The 21,449-nt window shown below is 45.2% G+C and overlaps 1 protein-coding gene across 4 annotated transcripts; it reads right to left on the bottom strand.

Annotated features, from left to right (window-relative positions):
* Positions 1 to 4,718: 4,718 nt before the first annotated feature.
* On the bottom strand, positions 4,719 to 21,431 carry SLC2A8 (solute carrier family 2 member 8). Of its 4 annotated transcripts, none has more exons than XM_006130752.5 (10): positions 21,224 to 21,431; positions 18,091 to 18,253; positions 16,320 to 16,526; positions 14,373 to 14,472; positions 13,605 to 13,816; positions 10,155 to 10,301; positions 8,724 to 8,832; positions 7,054 to 7,227; positions 5,978 to 6,123; positions 4,719 to 5,811 (listed from the first exon to the last, which is right to left on the bottom strand). In XM_006130752.5, exons 1-10 carry the CDS (start codon positions 21,277 to 21,279, stop codon positions 5,665 to 5,667), a joined length of 1,461 nt encoding a protein of 486 aa, XP_006130814.2. In that variant the 5' UTR covers positions 21,280 to 21,431; the 3' UTR covers positions 4,719 to 5,664. The 4 variants fall into 4 exon arrangements, with proteins under 4 accessions (XP_006130814.2, XP_075761883.1, XP_075761884.1 ...); XM_075905770.2 differs by lacking the exon at positions 4,719 to 5,811 and adding an exon at positions 6,647 to 6,736 and having other exon boundaries at positions 5,986 to 6,123; XM_075905768.2 differs by lacking the exon at positions 16,320 to 16,526.
* Positions 21,432 to 21,449: the final 18 nt, after the last annotated feature.

Below are 21,449 nucleotides of genomic sequence, written 5' to 3'. Positions count from 1 at the left end.
CACAAAGAATGACTGTCCTTACCCCAAAGATCTTCTTTCTAAAAGGCAAGACATTATGTAGATGAAACAAATGAGTAGGGTGGGCTGAGTAAGGTGAGGTAATAAATGAGCAACTTTTAGATGGTATTTGTAGTCAAAGCTTTCCACCTGCACCCTTTTTACCAGCTGGCAGTTTCCTACATAAATTACAGTAGAAGAATTTTTGAGGAGGGACTTGCAAGAGACTAAGGCAGTGGTGTGACTGTGGGAAGCCAGATTCAGCTCGTGCCAACATCCTCATGTTTCAACTAACAATAACAAATACATAGCTGGAGCCAGTCTGGCTCATCAGTCTGCTAGTATTGTTAAATATAGGCATTAGGGTTACTATCGGTGTTCCCTGGAAGCTATGCACTTGGGCAGCCACCCAGAGGAGATGGGAGGGATACTCACCTTGTGCAGTAACAGGTTCTTCCAGCTGTTTGTCCCTGTGGGTGTTCCGCCTTAGGGTTGGTCTGCCCTGTGAGCTTTCCACAACAGATACAAAGCGTTGGCAAGATTTTTCAAGTGTTTTCATTTTTTGCAACTAAAAGGCTACTGCCCTGCTGACGTCTAGAGTGTGTAAAATCATCTCCTTGCTGTTAGACTGGGGCTTGGGGAAGATGATTGGTAAGTGTATGGATTTGTTACAATGGAAAGAGGTAGGTACGTTTGGGAGAAATTTAGGATGTGGGCAGAGGGTGATGCTTTCATTGCTAAAGATGGTGTAAGGAGGATCTGTCATCAGCGCCCCCAGTTCACCCACTCTGAAGTGATGGCTATTAGAATGACCATTTTCATGGATAGGTGCAATAATGAGCACATAGCCATGTGTTTGAAAGGCTTTGCTGGTAGTGCCTCAAAACCAGGTTTAAGTCCCAGGGTAGAACTAGGGCTTGAAGATATGTATTTTCTAGACCTGTTAGAAAATGCTTGACTGTGGGACATGTGTAGATGGAGTATTCATCCACTGACGGATGTAGTGTTATAATCGTGGCGCCGTGCACCCTTACAGCACTAAGAGAAAGGTCTGTGTTCTTGAGTAACAATAAATATTACACTATTTTGGGCAGACCAGCAGACAAGGAAGAAATACGTTGCGAGTCACACCATAGAGTGGAATCTGTGCCACTTTTGCGTGTATGTTTTTATTGTAGATGGCCTTTGAGAATTGCGAAGGACCTCTTCCATAGGTGCTGAACATGTTGATCCTAAAGATGTTAGCTAGTACGAGCCATGCCTGGAGATGAAGATTCTGGATACTAGGATGACAAAAAATGTCCAGTGTTCTGAATGAGATTGAAGACTAGGGGGAAGCACCACAGAGGAGCCTGCATCATCCGTAGCAGGTAAGGAAACAAAGATTGTCTGGGCCAATTGGGAGCTATTAGCATGACCTCTGGCTCTGTCCTGCTTTATTTTTGTGAATTACTCTCTGGGGTAGGGATAGAGGTAGGACAGCATATAGTAGCACTGCATCCTCTTTATCATGACTGCATCACAGGACCTCAGGCATTTGGCATTGGAACTGTTTGAACAGGTCTATGGTGGCATATCCCAATCGTTTGAATACCGGTATTAGCATACTTGGGTTGTGCTCCCATTCTTGTTTGAGTAAAGAGTCTGCTAAGGTTGTCGGCTAGGATATTGTGCTTCTGGGCAATAGAATGCTTTGAGAGTGATATTGCAAGGAATGCACCATTCCCATAGTCGAACTGCTTCTAGGCACAATGGGTAAGAGTGCGCTCCACCCTGGCAGTTGATGTAAAACATCGTTGTCAGATTGCAAGTATGTGAACTGACTTGTTCTGGATAAGGCTGACAAAGTGCTGGCATGCTCTGTGAACCACCCTGGGCTTCTACATGTTGATATGAAGTTTGGACTCCTCTGGTGACCAGTGACCTTGAACCACCTGATGGTTGATGTGAGCGCCCCTCATAGTAGAGGAGTATCTGCGATTATCGTGATAGCTGCAGGTGTAGGATGGAAGGGCATTTGTTTGCAGGAGTTGTCCTTCCCCATCCACCAGGAAAGAGTTTCTTTTCTCCTGCGTGGTACGAACAGGTGTTTGTTTAGGTCAGTGGTGCACAACCTGTGGGTCGCAACCCCCCTGGGGGTCATGGCTATCTTCTGGGGGGGGGGGGGGGGTTGCAGCGCTGTGATTCAGGCTGGCCGGTATTTTCTTTTCCTGGCTCGGCACCTGATGTACATGCACCACGGGTGGGGGGGCAATAGCAGGTGAGCGGAGCAGCATTTAAAGGGACCATGCTTTCTTTTACTCAACCAAAATTTTCCTGGGATCGTGAGTACAAAAAGGTTATGCACCACTGGTTTATTTGATGAACGTGGTGGCCTGTAGCCTGTGCAGAGCCACACCTGTAGTGGTCTCATGTGGAGACAAGCCTGTAGCTACAGCCACATGGCCTAATAGCTGAAGGCAGAGTTTTGCTGAAGCTTGTGTTGCACCTGGGAGATCAGGTCCTTGAGAGCTGCAGTTTGAAGCAGCTGTAATGATGCTATGGTAGTTTTACAGGCCAAGTAGGTATCTCTAAATTATACAGGAGGTGCAATAGCTCCTCAACAGAGGCAGTGGAGGTAGTTCCTCGGAAGCAAAGGGACAAGGGATTCTATTCCCATTATATCCTAAAGCCCAAGACAAAGGGTAGTCTTGGACCTATCTCGAACCTGTGCAGACTCAACAAATTCATGCAAAAGCAGAAGTACTGCATGGTCTCCTTGAGCACAATTACCCCTTCCTTCAATTCAGTGGATGATACACTGTCCTTGACATGAAAGAGGCATGCTTCCATATAGCAATTCTTCTTCAGCCCAAATGTTTCCTGCACTTTATCATCAACAGAGAACATTACCGGTACAGAGTTCTCCCATTTGGTGTGATCAATGCACCCTCGGGCTACGTCTAGACTAGCTCTCTCTTGCGCAAATACTTTTAACGCAAGAGTTCTTGCGTTAAAGTATTTGCACAAGAGAGCATCTACACTGGCATGTGCTTTTGCGCAAGAACATCCCGTGCCAGGGTAGATGCTCTCTTGAGCAAGAAAGCTCTGGTGGCCATTTTCGCCATCGGGGCTTTCTTGCGGAAGAAATTCCTGTCCCTATCTACACTGCTCTCTTGCACAAGAACACTTGCGCAAGAGGGCTTTTTCCCTGAGCGGGAGCATCAGCGTTCTTGCACAAGAACACTGATGATCTTATATTAGATTGTCAGTGTTCTTGCGCAAGAACTCACAGCCAGTTTAGACAGCTGGCAAGATTTTGCACAAAAGCTTTTGCTTTTGTGCAAAATCTGGCCAATGTAGACACAGCCTCAGTTTTTACCATGGGCATACTGCTGGTAGCAGCCTTTGTTCATAGGAGGCACTTTAAGATATTCCCCTACCGAGACAACTGGCTAATACGGGGCTGTTCAAGAGAGCAGGTGGAGACCAATGTCCAGCTAATCAAATCCACATTTCAGAAACTAGGGTTTTTCATCAACATGGTCAAGTCCACCCTAACCCTACTCAGCCATGTAGCAGCTTGGACTTGCATTGTCAGGCATGCTAGACAATGACACAGGCCACTCCCAATAGACTGCCTTCACCACCACTCACAGGCCCACAAGGTCTGTACTCTCTCCAGTGTTGCACATACACTGTACTGCTCAAAATCCACAAAAAAAGGTACATATAATCGTCATTGCTCCAGCATGGACCTATCAACATTGGTACACCATATTCCTAGAGCTGTCAGTCAACACACCGCTCGCATGACTGCTATGCCCCAGCCTAATCACACAGAACCATGGCCTCCTTTATTACCTAGTCTCCCCTTCCCCCCATGTCATACCCTGAAACAGGGATGTTAAATATCAGTTAAATTGAACAGTCAGGTAACTTCATGAATGCTTATCTGTTAGTCAACTATTCTATAGTCCTTGGGGGCAGGGCTGGCAGCCAGTGTGGTCCGAGAAGGCCCCTGACATTATAGCAGAGACAGCAGCACCAGGTCCCTGCAGAGACAGAGGTAAATGGAGTCCCTGGTGAGCGCTGCTGCCACTAACTCTTTTGGGCTGCTGTTTCTTTATTGCCTATCCCCCTTTAAGCAATAGAGCTTCAAGGATAAAAGAAAGCCTAAGAGCTTGCTACTTTTAGAGGCAGGGAGGAATATCCAAATGATTTATCTGAAGCCATCAAAAACATTAAGGCTGTATCTAGACTGGCAAGATCTTGCTGCCTGTCTAGACTGGCAGTGAGTATTTGCACAAGAACACTGACTTTGTACTGTACAAAAATCAGTGGTTCTTGCGCAAATACTCCAACACTCCTGCTTAGGGATAAGCCCTTTTGCGCTAGAGGGCCAGTGTAGACTGACAAGTTAGTTTCTTGCGCAAGAAAGCCCGATGGCTAAAATGGCCATCGGAACTGTCTTGCACAAGAGAGCATCTACACAGGCACACGTGCTTTTGCGCAAAGGCACATGCCAGTATAGATGCTCTCTTGTGCAAATATTTAACGGAAAAACTTTTCCGTTAAGTATTTGCGCAAAATCATACCAGTCTAGATGCAGCCTAATTGTTTGTCATACTTTGACTCGAGTGGGATTTGTACCAGTGACCAAGATATGCATGGTGATCTTGAGTTACCAGTCTCTCTCTCAATAAGTGGATTATTAGCAAACAGAAGGAAAAGGAAGACAGTTTTACAGATCATTTATATATGTTTATCACCAAATGTTGCATAGTAAGTTACAGAATAGGACATTTAGAATACAAGTTCATATCTAGTTACAATGAAACTTTGCTTTCATTCCCTTAAGGCTTCAAGTTACTTTATAAGTGAGACATTAACTGAATAATTAATTCTAGAAAGGAACATACTTTTACAAGAAAGTGACAAATTTCTTTAAAGGTGTTTTGTATTCTATTTCTCTCAAAAGAGATTACAACTAAATATTATGTGCTCTGACCCCCTCCTGAAGTTAGGGCCCTTACAGGAGTGTTATTTTATCAAGCATACAAGATCTGAATAGAGCATTAGTTGCAGCACCATTGTATTTACCAAGGACTTGGATTTGGTTCAGTAGTCAGGCCATTACACATAAGCACCATGGAACAATCAAAATATTATATGGAATTATTGCAGATCAGGCAATAGTAGGCTTCATTTGTATCCTATACAGAACCAGGGAAGAAAGGATTCCTTCTAATCCAAAGCATAATGGATTGGCTCATGCAATAAGAGCCAGAACAAACTGGCTAATCCATTAATAGCCATTCTTTAGTTTTCATACCTTTATCTACTGTAGATTAGTAAACACTGGAAAGAGAGAAACAGTGACAGCCCAAATGAAGCTTCAAGGCCTAGGAAAAACAGAATAACTCACATACCACAGGGAATTAGCACCACTTGGTGTTTGTAAACCTGAAAGACGACAAATGTGTACATGTGAGAACACTATGTTTTGGTTCTCCATAGTGCAATTCAGATTTGTCAAAGTAAACAAAATTAATTAGAAGTAGATTTGAACTAAGTTTAAGCACATCACGAATTCACATGCAGCCTAATACAGATGTTGCTTTGCAAAGTTTAGGCAACAACACTAACAGAATCCTCTTGGAAAATTTTCTATTGTGTTAAAGAACTTCAGGTTACAGGTAATCTTCTGAAGTGAGCTTCTATTTGTTCCAATGTCCTTCCTTTTGTTTCAGGAACATACAGGACAGTAAAAATTATGTTTAGGATACAGAAGGCAGAGAAAAGCCAGAAAGTGCCATGAGAAGTCAAGAAGTGCTGGAAAAAAAAAAAAATTATTAGAAAACAAAAAGCAGCATAGTCCCATGCAATACCTCATTACCAAGGAAAAGCATAGCTTAGTGCTTTGCCAACAGCATCTTCATCAACTTTCATCATGAATCAAAGGGGGTAAGTCTCTTAATTGGGGTTATATGGTGCTTACTGTCAGATCATGAAATTCCTTGGTTATTAAAAAAGCCATAAACCAGTTTGTTAACACACAGGCACCGCTGGAAATCCCTCTAGCTTTCAGTGGGAATATTTCAGACATCACCAGCCATGGAATGGGACCCCAACCAAGAGCAAAACCTGAAATTTAAAATTAAGGTGAAAGAATAAACTTGTTTTTCATTTAAAGTTGTGAATGATGCCAAAACCTGTTCTTTGATAAGTATTAATTCTACTCCAACTGTAATTACTAGTCTGTCAGACTGCTCTGGAGAGAACATTTGACTCCCAACAGTACACACTTGTAGGAATACCTCAAAATTAACCCCAGTATCTTGTAAAATGCTTAGATAAATGAGTGGGTCTGTTACCTCTCTCTAAACTGGAGATTGTCAAATTAAGTCTAAAATTTCTAACTGCAACTGCCCTGTGCTGCATTAAAGTTCTCGCTTTTTTTCCCCCCTCTTCATGCACCAAAGACTTGTTATTGGTTGTAAGCAAAATACAAAAAGCAGAATTATAAAACAGCACTACCATCGGTACAAAGCATCATATAAAAATAACCACTGGAATGCAAACTAGTTTCCAAAGCTTAAGGATCTTGGGCTTTTTGCTAATTCATTTGGTGCTCAGATATAATCACTAAATCCTTTTCAAAAGTCACCTTATGCCACCAAGTCTCTTCCAAGAGAACACAAGCCCCCAGAATTTCAGTGTAAGAGATCACTTTCTTCTACTAAACCCAGATTCATACCTTTAAAAGAGAAACCCATAGTCAAATGCAACGTCTATGAATGTGCTCCAGGCTAATCAATCATTATCATACATCCTTTATTCAGAGGAGTCCTTACTGAGTGATATACACAATGCAGAAGCAGAGCTTTATAAAACCCGTCCAAACTTCTTGGGATCTTTACAACCCTTAGCTCAATCAAGTGTGCTCACAGATAATCAGTACTATTTTAAGGCCATTCTCAAGAACTCCCTAGTACACAGTAGTCCTGTCTCCACCTTTTATAGTTGCTGACAATTGTTGTGTATATCCCACGGCTACAATGGCAGATTACTCACCAGTGATGAAGAGCCCCAAGCTCACTACAGCCAACCATGCTAGGCTGTTTTCTGCTCCTGCAAATACTGAATTAGGTGTAGTCAGTAAGTCAGGTTGTGATGAATTCCTTGGATTTGGAAGGATCAATTTACAGTACAGCCCAAAGGCTGCAGTGCTGATAGCCATAATGACCCCTGCAAAAGCAAAGAAAAAACCACCAACTGCAGATTTATGGCCTCTTGGAAAAGATTTCACTGACAGATGAGAATTAGTCAATTAAATACCAGAAACAAGCCTCTTGTGGAAGTGCCTCACTTTTGTGCTTGTCCACAATGACTGTATAAGAACAGCATCTTTAGAAACTCTCTCAAACTATTGTACAGGCTGACTCAAGTGTGTGAAAAAAATCATAAAATATAGAATTGCAACCTCTGCAGTCATAATGTATTCATATGTACATGCTATTCAATGCATGTTACAGTAAATGAATCCTATTAGAGATAATGAATACCCACCCGACTTGTGAAATAGTGTGACGTAGTGGGGGTGCTGTCTGCTCTGTGACCCAGGGTCCCCCTGCACTGTGATGGGAGATTCTCACTGACTCTCCCAAATGTCTATTAACCCAGGCTCAACCTCCCAGGGAGGGAGACAAAGGAAGGAGGACGAAGGCCAACACCTGGCTGGGGGGCAGGGCTAGAAGAGAGTTTTTAGTTTCTGTCTGGAATCATGGAGGAGGCAGCCTAAGCAAGGGGGGCTGAGGCATCACAGGCCTAGCCCTGTAACCGGATTACATCTATGCTGTATTCTGGAAAAGCAGTAAACTCCCTCTATTCTACTGTCTGGTGGAGTCTGTTCGTGCCACTACGGGGGATGCAGGAGGTGGGGGGAACCCCGACCCAACATCACAAGTAGCCACATGTAAACAAGAAGCATTTACTAATTTCAGAATGCAATTGTACTTTAACATAGCTTAGAAAGCAAACTGCTTCTTTGGAAAACTCTCCCCCTTGCATCAACTGATATGAGAGTTATCTTTTAAATCTTAAAGGAAGAAGGTAAGAGCTGGCCCAGAAAGAAAGACTAACTCTCCAGTTCAGAGTATAAAATCAGTTTTTCTTCTAAGTCACCAGTCTAAGTCTACAGAAGTTTCAAACTAAGTTTTAAAATGAACCAGGTCACTCCATAATTATAAGCCTTCGTGTAATAGGATATATTTGGTATTACAATCAATATTGTTCTTAAAAGGAGGACATTTACTAATAGAAGCAAACTTTTGCATATCTGAGCCAACTTGAAAGTGATAGAAAGTAGGCAAGTTTTTGCCTGATGACTCATTTTCTTCATTGTCCCAGCTTTTAAATAAAATGACCTCACACAAGCATTTAGAACTCATTGTACTACTTCTGGATATTAAGTTCTCAGTTATTAACTTTCCACTCCTTCCATGTTGCCAGTTAAGGGCACAAGCAAAGAAAAAGATGCAGGACACTGGAGCACTTTGGATCTATGTCTTTAGCTCTTCCATTCACTTTCTCCAAGAGACACAGATTCTAAAGAAAGGTCTAGAGAAGACAAAAATAGCATCTAGACATTCCCTTGTCCATTCACAGTGATTCAAACCAGCCATCCATGGTCATATGTATTTCATTTTTAAGACAGAGGTTTCTTTGTTTTGCGGGAGGTTTACCTGAAATAGAAAGCAGGACTTTTCGGCCAGTTTTATCTATAATAAGTGCAGCCACAGCTGTGAAACACACTTGTATGGAACCCACAACAACAGAGGCCATTCTGCTGTCCTAAAAGAAAAAGAAATTGTTAGAAGCAATGTCATGGTATTCATTAAGTGATTCCGCTTTCCAGTAATGCTACAGGTACAAAAGAACTGGCATATTTTGTATTGCTAGTTTGTATGCAGTACGGACATCTTGGTCTGATCTGTGTATCAACTAATATACGGTGCTTCTGCATAGGACCTGTCACATGATCGCAAAATGCTTTTCAATATTAAATCTCACCACTCATATCAGGTAAATACCATAAAGAACTGGCCTGAATCCAGTTTGGGTTGTGACTGCCTCCTGCTGGATACAGCCATAATTGCTTAACTGTGTATGTCACTCCTACAGTCACACCTCTAGCTCAAGTAGCAGTGGCTCTTTCAGTTAAAATGTGGCTTGACTCCCCCATCCTTCCAATTCTCTGCCTACCAGACAGAGGCACTCAGGGTTTCTGTCTGAGGGTGGGATGGTAGGGCTAGGGGCAGCGTTCCTTCTAATTTTCCCCCACCCTTAAGCAGAATGAATGTTGTAGTGTGTGCCAATATGGAGGTGATGTGCACCACATCAGCTTCCTATTGGTGCATGTAACAAAATTCATGTGCTGGGGGTAGGCCAAAAAGGTTTGAGTATGAGAGGGGACACAGGGCTGGGAATGGGGTTGGGGAGCAAGGGCTCTGTCTGGAGATGTGGGATGGGGCAGAGGGTAGGATGCAGAAATGTCAAAGAGGGCTCCAAGCCCAGGCCAGAGCATGGGGGCTCAGGGTCCAGGCTGCTCCGGTGCATCAGGGAGACTGCTCTGGGACCAGGCCTGGCCATCTGGGCCTCTTGCTATGGCAGGGAGGCTACTCCAGAGCCAGGTCTCCCCAGCAGCAGCAGTTTGAATTGAGGGAGTGGTGCCTGATTCAGGCTCTCCTTCCCTCAGCCACCAGGCAGGAAGTTAGGTTGGGGATTAGTGGCCCTCCTCCATGCCTTGAGCACCTATACAGGGCTAAGTAGCTATGTGGCTTACAGGAAACTAAGGCTAGGGGCTTCTTCCATCTAGCCAGGAGGGAAGTCTTGGTGTTTCAACTCCATTGCATGCACCAGCTGCGACTCAGTGCTTCAAAAAGAGCAGGGGTGAAGCCTCGAGTCTAGGCAGGCTGTAGGGCTGAAGCATGGAGGCCAGGTTCTTCCTTCCCACAGGGCAGAAGCCCTCAGCACCAGCTGGCATACCCCATCCCTCCAGCAGATTCACCAAGTTGTAGGTGGTTTGCGTTTGGCCCTCTGGACTCCAGTGTAACATCTGGCTAAACTATGTTTATCTTTTATAGTTTAAGAAGATGGAAGTGAACAAGGTTTACCTTAAAATTTGCTTCTTCAAAGATTGTTTCTGCATAAAACATGATTGCATTAATCCCTGTTACTTGCTGGAAGAACATCAGAGCCACACCAATAAGAAATGGCTTGTAAATAGATGGATTCTTAAATTCAGCAATACTTAATCCATGCTATAAAGAAGACATAGGAAAAGATTCAGGAAAAAAATATTTGATTTGAAGAACAATCATGCGCCATCACTGAGATTCAGATGTATCATAAGATCATATTGTGATGCTACATATAAGAAAGGTGACCATTTATATTTCTATCATTAACACTATTACAGAATTGCCATAAATCTTGTACAAAGAAAGTCATGTAAGTTATCAATGGAAAAGGTATGATTTGCTAAGTGTGTTACCCTGTATCATCTTCATATGTGAAGTTATGAATATTGGCTACATACTTGTATTCCACAAGATAAACTTAAATCAGGACTAGGCAGCTCTGTGTTGAGGGCACCTCTCGGACACTCCACTCCTCTCCTTGTGGTGCAGCAAAACATGGGGGAGCATACAGGGGCTGTGGTCTGTGTTTGGGATAGTAAGTTCCCATGCACATGGCAAAGAATATAAAGTAGTGATATGAAGGTATAACCCAGTGGTCCCCAACCATTTGGTGTCACCGGGCAGCAGGGGGCATGGCCGTTCACCTGCCTGGCACCAGAGGGTGGGGCCATGCATATGCCACACCCCCATGAGCCATGTGCCTGGGGTTGGTGTTCCCCATGTGCCGCGCGCCTGGAGCACGGATGGCTGCTTCGCCGTGCACCCGGGGCCGGCGCCCCCACCCTCCCATAGCCGTGCACCTGGGGCCAGCGCTCCCCATGTGCAGTGCACCCAGAATGTGGGCGGCCACTTCACTGCGCTCCCGGGGCTGGCGCACACCGTGCGCCATGTGCCCGAGGGTGGCTCTGGCACAGCGCATGTGCTACGTGTCCGGGGCCAGGCCAGCCCCGAGCAGTTGGCGGGCACTGTGTTGGGGACCACTGGTATAACCGGTAAGCCGCAACCGGTAAGCAGCATCCTTAACTGGTGAGGATGGAGCAGCTCCCCACCTGCCATGGGCAGGCGATTGCTCCAGCCCTACAAGGGGCCTGCAGTGCATAGGGAACAGCCCCTACCTGTGTGTGTTCCTAGTCTAGTCTACGCTCTTATCAGAGCCCTTCTGATCTGGGAAAGATACTCAGGGTATGTCTGCACTACACAGCTTTTAAAAGTCTCAGAGGGGTAGCCGTGTTAGTCTGTAACAAATTAAAAAACAAAACATCGGCTACATCCCTTTTTTCGTAAAAGGGATGTAAATTAGATGTATCGCAATTGCTAATGAAGCAGGGATTTAAATCTCCCCCGCTTCATTAGCATTAAAATGGCTGCCGCTTTTTTCCAGCACAGAGCTTTGCTGGGGAAAAAAGCGCCAGTCTAGACGCTGATCTTGCAGAAAATAAAGCCTTTTCCAAAAGATCCCTTATCCCTCTATGAAAAAAGGGATGTAGTCTAGACGTAGCCATCCTGTATCTGCACCTTAGAGACTAACAAAATTTATGTAGTATTACTAAGGTGCTGTACCCCCTCGTCAACCCTGGCTCACCCCCTGGCTGTGTCCGTGTCCGCAAAGGCCCCCTTTTTCCCCCCACAGCCAGCCCAGACCCCCTTCTCCCTCCCACCCCTTCACCATCCCAGGTCGCTTCTCAATTTCTCCACATCTTTCTTGAAATGTGGTGCCCAGAGCTGGACACAGTACTCTAACTGAGGTCTAATCAGCACAGAGTAGAGTGGAAGAATGACTTCTCTTGTCTTGCTCGCAACACTCCTGTTAATGCATCCCAGAATCAGGTTTCCTATTTTTGCAACAGCGTCACGCTGTTGACTCATATGTTGCTTGTGGTCCGCTGTAACCTCTAGAGCCCTTTCTGCCGTACTCCTTCCTAGACAGTTGCTTCCCATTCTGTATGTGTGAAACTGATTGTTCCTTCCTAAGTGAAGTATTTTGCATTTCTCCTTATTAAACTTCATCCTATTTACTTCAGACCATTTCTCCAGTTTGTCTAGATCATTTTGAATTATGACCCTATCCTCCAAAGCAATTGCAACCCCTCTCAGCTTGGTATCATCTGCAAACTTAATAAGCATACTTTCTATACCAGTAGCTAAATTGTTGATGAAGATATGGAACAGAACTGGTCCCAAAACAGACCCTTGCAGAACCCCACTTGTTGTACCCTTCCAGCATGACTATGAACCATTAATAGCTACTCTGAGAACGATTACCCAGCCAGTTATGCACCCACCTTATTGTAGCCCCAGCTAAGTTGTATTTGCCTAACTTATTAATAAGAAGATGTGAGACCGTATCAAATGCCTTACTAGCATTTTTCCCTTAAAGCCCTTTCTAGTAAAATCTGATTCTTTGTTCCTAGGAGTGCCCATCAAAGGGGGCTTCCTACCTCCAACTGGACTGGGGAAATTAGGAGCTGTAATTCCTCTACAAACTACTCGGGTAGTGGGAGGAGGGGACCAGCTCCACTTCTATCTTTTGGAACCTCCTGTGGCTGCAGGAAGCTCTGCTCTTGCTGCCTTCACAATCCTGTTCTGGAGACAGCATAGAAAGGAGGTTGGCAATTCCATGACCTCTCTACAGCAGGTTAGGGATGTGAACGACTACTTGACTATAATATAAGCAAATGCTTATTAGAGATTCAACAGGCTAGTCAACTAGTAGCTCCCCCACCCCCTTGCTGCCTCCATCAGAAAGAGGCAGCAAAGGGGGAGGGGAGAAGGAGAAGATGCTTCAAAGCAGCAGCACTGCATGGAGCTTGGGACCAGAACCTGGGCTCCACGCGCACTGACACTTTGAAATGCCACATGCAGTCCCAGCTGACCCAGGCTGCACACAGCATTGGCAAAGCAGCAGTGCTGCACAGAGCCTAAGGTCAGTGGGGGAAGTTCCCAACTGACCCCAGACTGCATGAGCGCTGCTGCTTTGAAACACTGCATGGAGCCTGACCCCCAGGCTCCCCACAGTGTTTCAAAGTGGTGGTGCTGCATAGCGGGCTCCCCAGGGCTGTTGCTACACTTCAAAAGTGGAAGTGCCATCAAGTGTTCGAATAGTCGATGGAATTTGCATCAACTATTTGATTAGCCAAATCAAAACTTTAACATACCTATAGCAGGTGGCCCCTCATCTCCTTTCAGGTCCAGACATCATTGTTACATCATCATAAAATTTCAGGTTTAAACAGCTGAAAACATGAAACATGCCCATTTTCAAATCCTATTACTGTAAAATTGGCCATAATGGCCCAAAAATTTGGTCGGGCCCTATTAGCTTTGACCACACGCACAACATATGTAATAGCCGTATTTAACCACATCTCTTCTTTACTGAATAATAAAAGCTTTTAGTGTAAACCAGAACAAAACCTTCATCACCTGCTCGTCAGCACTGATTTCAAGCTGCCTACATTCCCATTCATGGTCCACCTCTGGTCCCCATAGAAACTGTAAAGCAGCCATAGCTTCTGGGCGTTTGTTCTGGTTCAGCAGGAACCTGGGTGTTTCAGGCATGAAGGACATGAACAGGAGCATTAGACAGGGTGGGAGAGAACATAGCACAGCCAGCCAGCGCCATCCGAGTGCCATTCCTGAGATGGGAAGGGGAAAGAACATAAAAGAATCAACTGACAGTGAACTGTACTAGCTCTGATAAAGCAACGCGTGTACATTTTCTCCTTCCTCAGAGTGGTTCTGCAAGCAATTACTTGATTCTCCTCCTGAAGTCTGAAGAAGTTTCACTAGCCCTGCCTGCCACATAGCCAGAATGGATTTATCAAGTAGGGGGAATAAGGGATCTTCCGGAAAAGGGCTTATTTTCTGCAAGATCCTGTCTAGACTGGCGCTTTTCTCTGGCAAAACCCCGAGCCGGAAAAAAGCGGCAGCCATGTTCATGCAAATGCCGCGGGGGGATATTTAAATCTCCTGGGGCATTTGCAATTCCGACTGGTCTCATTAGCATCCCTTTTCCGGAAAGGGGTGCCAATGTAGAGACAGCCTGGAAGTTTAAGAACAAGTTGGACAAAGACCTGCCAGGGATGGTCCAAATGTACTTGGTCATGCCACAGGAGAGGGGGCTTGATTTGATGACTACTCAAGCTCCCTTCCAGCCCACCATTTCTATCATTCTAAAACTAAGAGCAGTACCTGCCACATAAGCTCCCAATATGCCAGTCACCACCATCAGCTGAACACATGAACCAAGTGTTCCTCGAATTTTTGGGTGGGATATTTCAGAAATATACACCTAAAATGCAGAATTAGAAAGTATTAACAAAGTTTTAAAATGTAAGAACAGTTGATATTGAAGAAAACTTGTTAAAAATACACTCATCACTATGTGAACAATAAGCAGCTATATTGGAACGACTAGAACCAGCAGTGTCACTTTTGGGAATTTACATTGATTCCAAGAAAGATCCTCCTGAAGATACCAAACAAGATGCCAAAACTAATAGAAAGCAAAATGCTACAGCTTGCATACAAGACAAAAACCTAGCATCCCAGAGATTGACACAACTTTGCTGAATGAGAGCTACAAAATAATTCCAGGATTCTGGTAACAGATACACAGAGGTGGAAACAACTCCACTGACTTGAATGGGGCTCTGCACATGAGGATTCATCTGTACACAACTCTTTGTAGATCAGGGCATAAGACTTTCTCACCGTGTTTCAGATAAATCACTTGCCAGCTCAATGGCAGTCTCTCACCTCTCAGAACTAGACTGACATTTTAGAGTCAGTCAAGCCCTATAAGCAATTATGGAAGTGTCCACCGTGGCTCCATCATTCAGATAGTTACATTTTGCATTTAAAGAAGGGATTCATCTTTTGTTACATGTGAAGAATATATTGGATCATCCTCAAAATTACCACCCATACTCTTGGAGCAGATACTGCTGCACTGCCAAGAGGAAGTGCTGGTGTGGGCTCCCAGGAGCAACAGGACCATGTTTCTCTCCATTGTCCACAGTGTCTCCTGGGATACATACCCTTTGCTTGGTGGCAGCACAGGGACCACTGTTGACTGAGTAAGGACTGCAAGGGAGGCACTTGGGGGAAGAGGCAGAGTGGCTGCAGAGCCGACTGAGCCCCATGGCCAGGGGCTTAGAAACACATCACCAGCTATGAGACTGCCCTCAAACCCCCAAACAGGGTTCTGCAGTTACCCTATCTTTTCTTCCCACAAGTTTCCCAACAGATTGGGTCCAACTATAGAAGTCAAGCCTTTTAGAAAGATACTACGTATCTTAACCTTTTTAGAAATATTACATGATAACAGTCAGTGTTCCCTCTGAGCTGCAGGGCAGCACAGCTTCACAAGTGATTAATCAGTACCACCCAGTCGGTCAGCTCCATGCATTGAGCCCCTGAGCCTCTGTCTGGGCAGGGCTGATTAATCACCTGTGAAGCTGTGCTGCCATACAGTTTAAAAGAGACACTGATAAAAAACAGGACTCTGTAGCTGCTGAGGGGCAACCCTAAGGGACCTACCTGCAGCACTCCAGCTGCTCTGCCCCCAGCTTCCCTGATTCAGCTGCTGGTCAGTTTCAGCAGCGGCTGAATTGGGGAAGCCGAGGGCAGAGCAGCTCCAATGGTCCGGCTACCCGGAGGACTTCCAGGTTCCTGATGGTGCCGGGCCATCAGGAGTGCCGGACCAATGGAGTTTTACTGTACTCCAAATGAGGCCTAATCAGCGCAGAGTAGAGTGGAATTACTTCTCGTGTCTTAACAAGTATTATAAATCTGGAAAATTCAGTTAATATTGAACAAGAAAGGAAATACAAACACTGAGGACTTGCAGTGCCATTAGGAAACCCAAATCATCTTAGCTGTGTCTTTCAGGCACCACAAAGAAATACACGTAATCCATCTTTAAAGTCAGTCCTATCTAACGCTTATATGCTGTCCTATCTTACTCTGATATCATAGTCATATGGTTATTGCATGATGTCATGACAGGATTGCCGTTCAGGTTCCATGGGTGCCACTACTGTGGTGTCAGTCATGATTTTAAGATTATTTTCTCTCGTCCAACATTTTCAAACTATGTTGAGTTAGAAAAAGGGAAAAAGGTAAAGTTTCACTTACTGGAACAACAAGAGAAGTAATGCCGCTGGCTAACCCAGTCAATAGTCGTCCAACGTAAAGCATCCAAACATTCTGGGCAGATATGATAACTGTAAACCCAGAGACATACGGTACTGAGCACAGCATCAAACTCAGTTTCCTCCCAATTTTATCCACAATATAGCCTCCCAGGATTCCTCCAGCAGCAGCTCCTAATGTCACTATGGACTTCAGAAAACAAGCACACAAATACATGAGCTATACTTCCCCACAGCCTTTGAGAAAAAAAAAATCATTTTTTTTTTTATTAAAGAGACAAATCTTTCTAAAAGCGCACCAAAAGAGTACAAAAAAAATCAAGTTTTCAGCTATCAATGTTGGAGAAAGATTGGATGGCTAACTGTTAGCAACTCCCTTGAATCATACTTAGCCATCCAATCTTTCTCCAACATTGGTAGCTGAAAACTTGATTTTTACTCTTTGGGTACACTTTTAGAAAGATTGTCTTTTTAAAAAGTGTGTGTGCATGTATATCTTTTTGGTCTTACATATAGTGTGTTTCCACTTTAAAAAAAAAAAACCCACAACCAGAGAAAAACACTGGCTGGATTTATCCTACATAACTTTTTTAAATGCTATCCAAAAACAGCACTTGATTTCTCAGGGCAGTCCTGGGGTTGCTGTTCCCAGCTCTTGGGTTGATGTTACCCTGATTCTGGGATGCTGTCTGCCCAGCTCTGGAGCTACTACTACCCAAGCTGTGGTGCTGCTGTCACCCAACTCTGAGGTGTTCCCCAGCTCTGGAGCTATTGTCAGAATGGCTCTGTGGCTGCCCAACCCTTTCTGGGGTTATTTTCCCTCTGCTGTTCCCCCATCTCTGGGGCAGCTGTGTCCCTCCCACTCTGGGACTGCTGTGTCTCTGATGCCCAGTGAATACTCGAGTAGTCGCGCGACTAGTCACATCCCTAATTATATCCTCGATATAAAATTAAGAGAGACATTGCAGTGAAAGAGATTAGCTATTGTCAGACAGCTAACACTAGAATTACTGTGCACCATTTAGAAAGGGCCATTTAAAATGTTTTAAAGGCTCAGGAGTGGCCAGCTTGACTAGCCTCAATTGTTTAAAGAGGCTCTGCCTGAGCAGTGGTACAACCACCTTCTACATCAGTGGTGGAAAACCTGTAGTCTATTGGGGTTCTGTGTGTGCCCCATGAGATATTTTATTTACCATTGCCCACATGCAGATAAATGGGTGATGCTTACCAGTTCTGATTAACCAGTGGGAGGCTGCAGTTCCCTATCTGCCACGGGCAGGGAATTGCTCCAACTCCACAAAGGTGCATGGGCAGGGGCTGCTCTGGCCACCCAGAGCAGGCCCCGTCCAGGGCAGGCAGGAGCTGCTCTGGCTGGGCTGCAGCAGCCCTTACCGGAGGGGGGTAGAGTGGGAAAAGTGGTCATACAGGCTAGCCAGGGTGGCTGCTCTACCGTTTTAATTGGTTAACTGGATAAACATCAATTTTAGCCAGTTAACCAATTAAATGGGATTTTACATAGCATGGGGCAGAAAATTCTAAATTCATTTCACAGAACACCAAACAGCCACCATATGGAAACCAAAATCTGAAGAATTTACCTCAATAGAAAAGGTCCAGATTCCATTATTAAATCTAGCTGCCTAGTCTCATACAAAGTCTTCTCAAAATAGATCTGCCCCCACACCTGAAAATGTGTAAGGATTTTTTTCTTATTAAATCAGGAATGCACTATAAGGCATTTTGCAGGGACTTACCCCAAACCAAGATGCTTCATTGGTGTCTAATCTTAATTTAGGGTCACTAATTTTCTTCAGATCTGGAATAGCTGGTGAACTGTAACCCAGGACAAATCCAAAGCTGAGGGGTCCCAAAACAGCAGCAAAGGTGGCCAGATATAGCTTCCTGTTCTGGACTTTGCTGAAAGAGAGCCAAACATCAAACAGAAATTCTCCATTTCTGTACAACTGTTGGTGATTCAGTTAGTCAAACTGGCATTACTGCAAAAGCCAAAGAAAAGTCTGTTTTGTAATATGCTTTATAACTAAAATTGTGTGACCTGGTCAATTAAGTATGTAAATAGATCAGTTAATGTTTCAGAATCCTCAGCACAATCCATCAGACAAGCTCAGTCTAGGCAAGAATCTAGAGACATCTGAAAATATAAGGCAGGCATTTAAATGTTCCAGGACACAAATTTAAATTGCTTAAATTAGTTTTAGGGAAAATGAGGTGGAAAAGGCTGTCAATGAAGTAGAAAGTGAGGACAGATTCTGAACTAGGGATCCACAATTATCCAATAAGCCTGTATCAGAGGCAATCGGTGGTGGTGGTGGTGGTGGTGATGAGGAAGCTGGTCTCCGTGGTAAGCCAGCTTTTAGGCTAGCTCCCAAGGAGCCGCCTGCCCTCCTGTACTTACTGCCTCTGATACAAGTCCACAAAGGCAGGAGCACAGGGGGGCAGGCAGAGTGGCGCTCAGGGGAGGCGATTTAAAAAACCAGCTTCCCACAAGCACTGGCTCTGCCCCACTACCTCTGACAGGCAGTAGTGCAGGGGGCAAAGGTGGAGGTAGGCAGGAGCAGGTACACACAGCAAGCTGGCTTTCAAGATGGGTCCTTGTGCATACTGGCTCTCTTCCCCCTCCCCCCCCCCAACCCGTCTCCCACTGCTGCCTCTATCAGAGGCATCAGGGGGAGGGCGGAGGGGCAGGTGAGATCCGGTGCTCATGGGGAACCAGCTTAAAAGCCAGCTCCCACCTGCCTCCCCCCACATGTGTGTGTGTAACTGCTGAAACTTTTACAGGTTACACAAATACGTGTTTAACATCCCTGTTTTGAACAGAACATAAACTGTAACTAGGGTGGCCAGATACCCAGTTTTCAGCTGAACGCCAGGTCAAAGAAGGATCTTCCCCAGCCATTGGAGAGAAAAAAACAAAAACAAAACCCCACACACCTATAAGTCTTAGTCAACAGCATCAGATAGCCTTTTACATCCCTAATTGTAGCTGTTAAGTGGTAAACATCACCCGTTAACCTTTCATATCCCTACCTCAAGCTCCCTCTTGTACTCATACTCATCCTGTCCCAGAGTGTGCCCAATAATCCTTCCCAGGCCCTAGCCATGTGCCATCACTGCACCACAAATCAGGCTCTCTGTGCACATCAGAATTGCCAGTAGGTGAAGTGCTGGTAAACGGGCTTTTATTGTAAGGCAGTGTTTCTCAAACTGTGCTCTGCGGGGAGCAAGGTTGACAAACTGGAAACATCAATAGGTACAACACATACAATCAGTGGACCACTGGGGCGCCGCATAAATTTTTATGCATGTAAAGAACTCCAGAGCCCAAAAAGTTTGAGAACCGCTGTTGTAGGGGAACCAGAGTATCTGGTGCGCACATAGTGATCTGGACTTGAATTTACAGGTATTTAATTCTCTCAAAGCTAGACTTAGCAAATGTCCCCTCCCCCCCCCATTAGCAAAGCCAATGACATTAGTAATAAACGCAATGTCATTACACATATCTTTGTATTTGTTTCTGACTAATTTGGAATCAAAGGTTTCAGCCAGATCAAACACACAACACTAAAAAGAGATTTAGTAACAGAAGTGAAAGAGGTCTCTCAGGAAGTTCTCTTAATTACAAATATTTAGTTCTAAACCACAGCCATAACTTCTGTCACCTGATCCTCCACCGAAATTGCTGACATGGCTGAGGGAACTGCATTAGTTATCTAATCTCAAATAACTACCCCATAATCTTCTGTCCACTTATGTTACATATCCTTTTATTGTCTGAAGCGTATTGAAACCTTTAGCATTTCAAAGTAATCTGTATTTAACTTGAGATTAAAAGAATGCATCTTTAGAGTATTTGAGACTTTTCACTGCTGCTCTAAACATATTTTGGAATTTCAGATTTCAGAACAGAGGGGGATGGGGGGGGAGGTAAATGTCTGTGAGCTAATGAAATTAGAGGTGATAATTGGGGAAGCTATCTTTGTAATGGGTAAGATAATTAGTGTCTTTGTTGAGACCCAGGCATAAAATGTCAAATTTAAGCATGAATGACAGTTCAGAGGTTTCTCTTTCAAGTCTGGTGTTAAAATGTCTTTGAAGCAGTATGCAGGTAATCAAGTCATTGAGACAATGCCCTTTCTGGTTGAAATGGCAAGAAACTGTTTTTTCTTTGTGATATTGTCTGATATCCGTTTTGTGTGCATTGATTCTTTGGCGAAGTGTCTGAGACGTTTGTCCAATTTACATAGCAGACGGACACTGTCGTTTCGTGTCATGCGCCAACAGTGTCCGTCTGCTTTGATTGTATCCCTTTGGTACAGCCGAGGCCAGGGGCTGACGCCGCACCAGGGAGGGTGTGACATAGTGGGGGTACCTTGCTGGTTGCTATGCTGGGGCTGTGGGTGACCCCCACTGGCTGCTGTCTGTAGCAGGACCCAGCAGGACAGGGGATGAGTCACTAGACAAAGGTCTCTCAACCTGTCTGACCAGCTACCCTCCCAGGGAGAGAAACAAAGGAAGGTGGGATGCCGCCCCTGGCTGGGGGCAGGGCTGGAAGAGAGTTTTAGTTTCTGTCTGGGAGCATGGAGGAGACAGCCTAGGGAAAGGGGCTGGGATTTAGGGGCCCAGTCTCCCCCATCTCAAGGGGGCCTGAGGCATCCGAGCCCGGTTCCTGTAAGCGGATGACATCTGTGCTGTGTCCTGGAGACGCAATAAACTCCCTCTATTCTACTGGCTGGCGGGGTCTGTCCGTGCCGCTACGGGGGTGCAGGAGGCGGGAAACCCAACGCGCCGTCACAGAGGGACGGAGCCAAGGGGCCCTGGAGCCAGCGACGCAGACTCGCGCCGCGTGCCACCAAACCCGACCTTTACCTCAGGCGGTCCGCTCGCCCCGCGCCCAGCAGCGGCTGGGACTCCTCCGCAGACATGCCGGCGGGATGCAGACTCCAGCCCTTTCCGGAGACGCTCTAGGCAGCAAGACTGTCGCGCTCTATGGCTCAGGGGAAAGCCGCGCTCGGTCGTCTTCTCTCTCGGTCCCTTCATTAGCACTGGGGACCGGAAATAGGCCGTGGCGCCCGGAGATGACGTTGCTGTGCGC

This window comes from Pelodiscus sinensis, chromosome 23 (assembly GCF_052426305.1).
Source record: "Pelodiscus sinensis isolate ZL-2025 chromosome 23, ASM5242630v1, whole genome shotgun sequence".
Taxonomy (NCBI): Eukaryota; Metazoa; Chordata; order Testudines; family Trionychidae; genus Pelodiscus; species Pelodiscus sinensis.
Note: the sequence above shows the minus strand (reverse complement) of the source record. Positions and strands in the feature narration are given on the sequence as shown.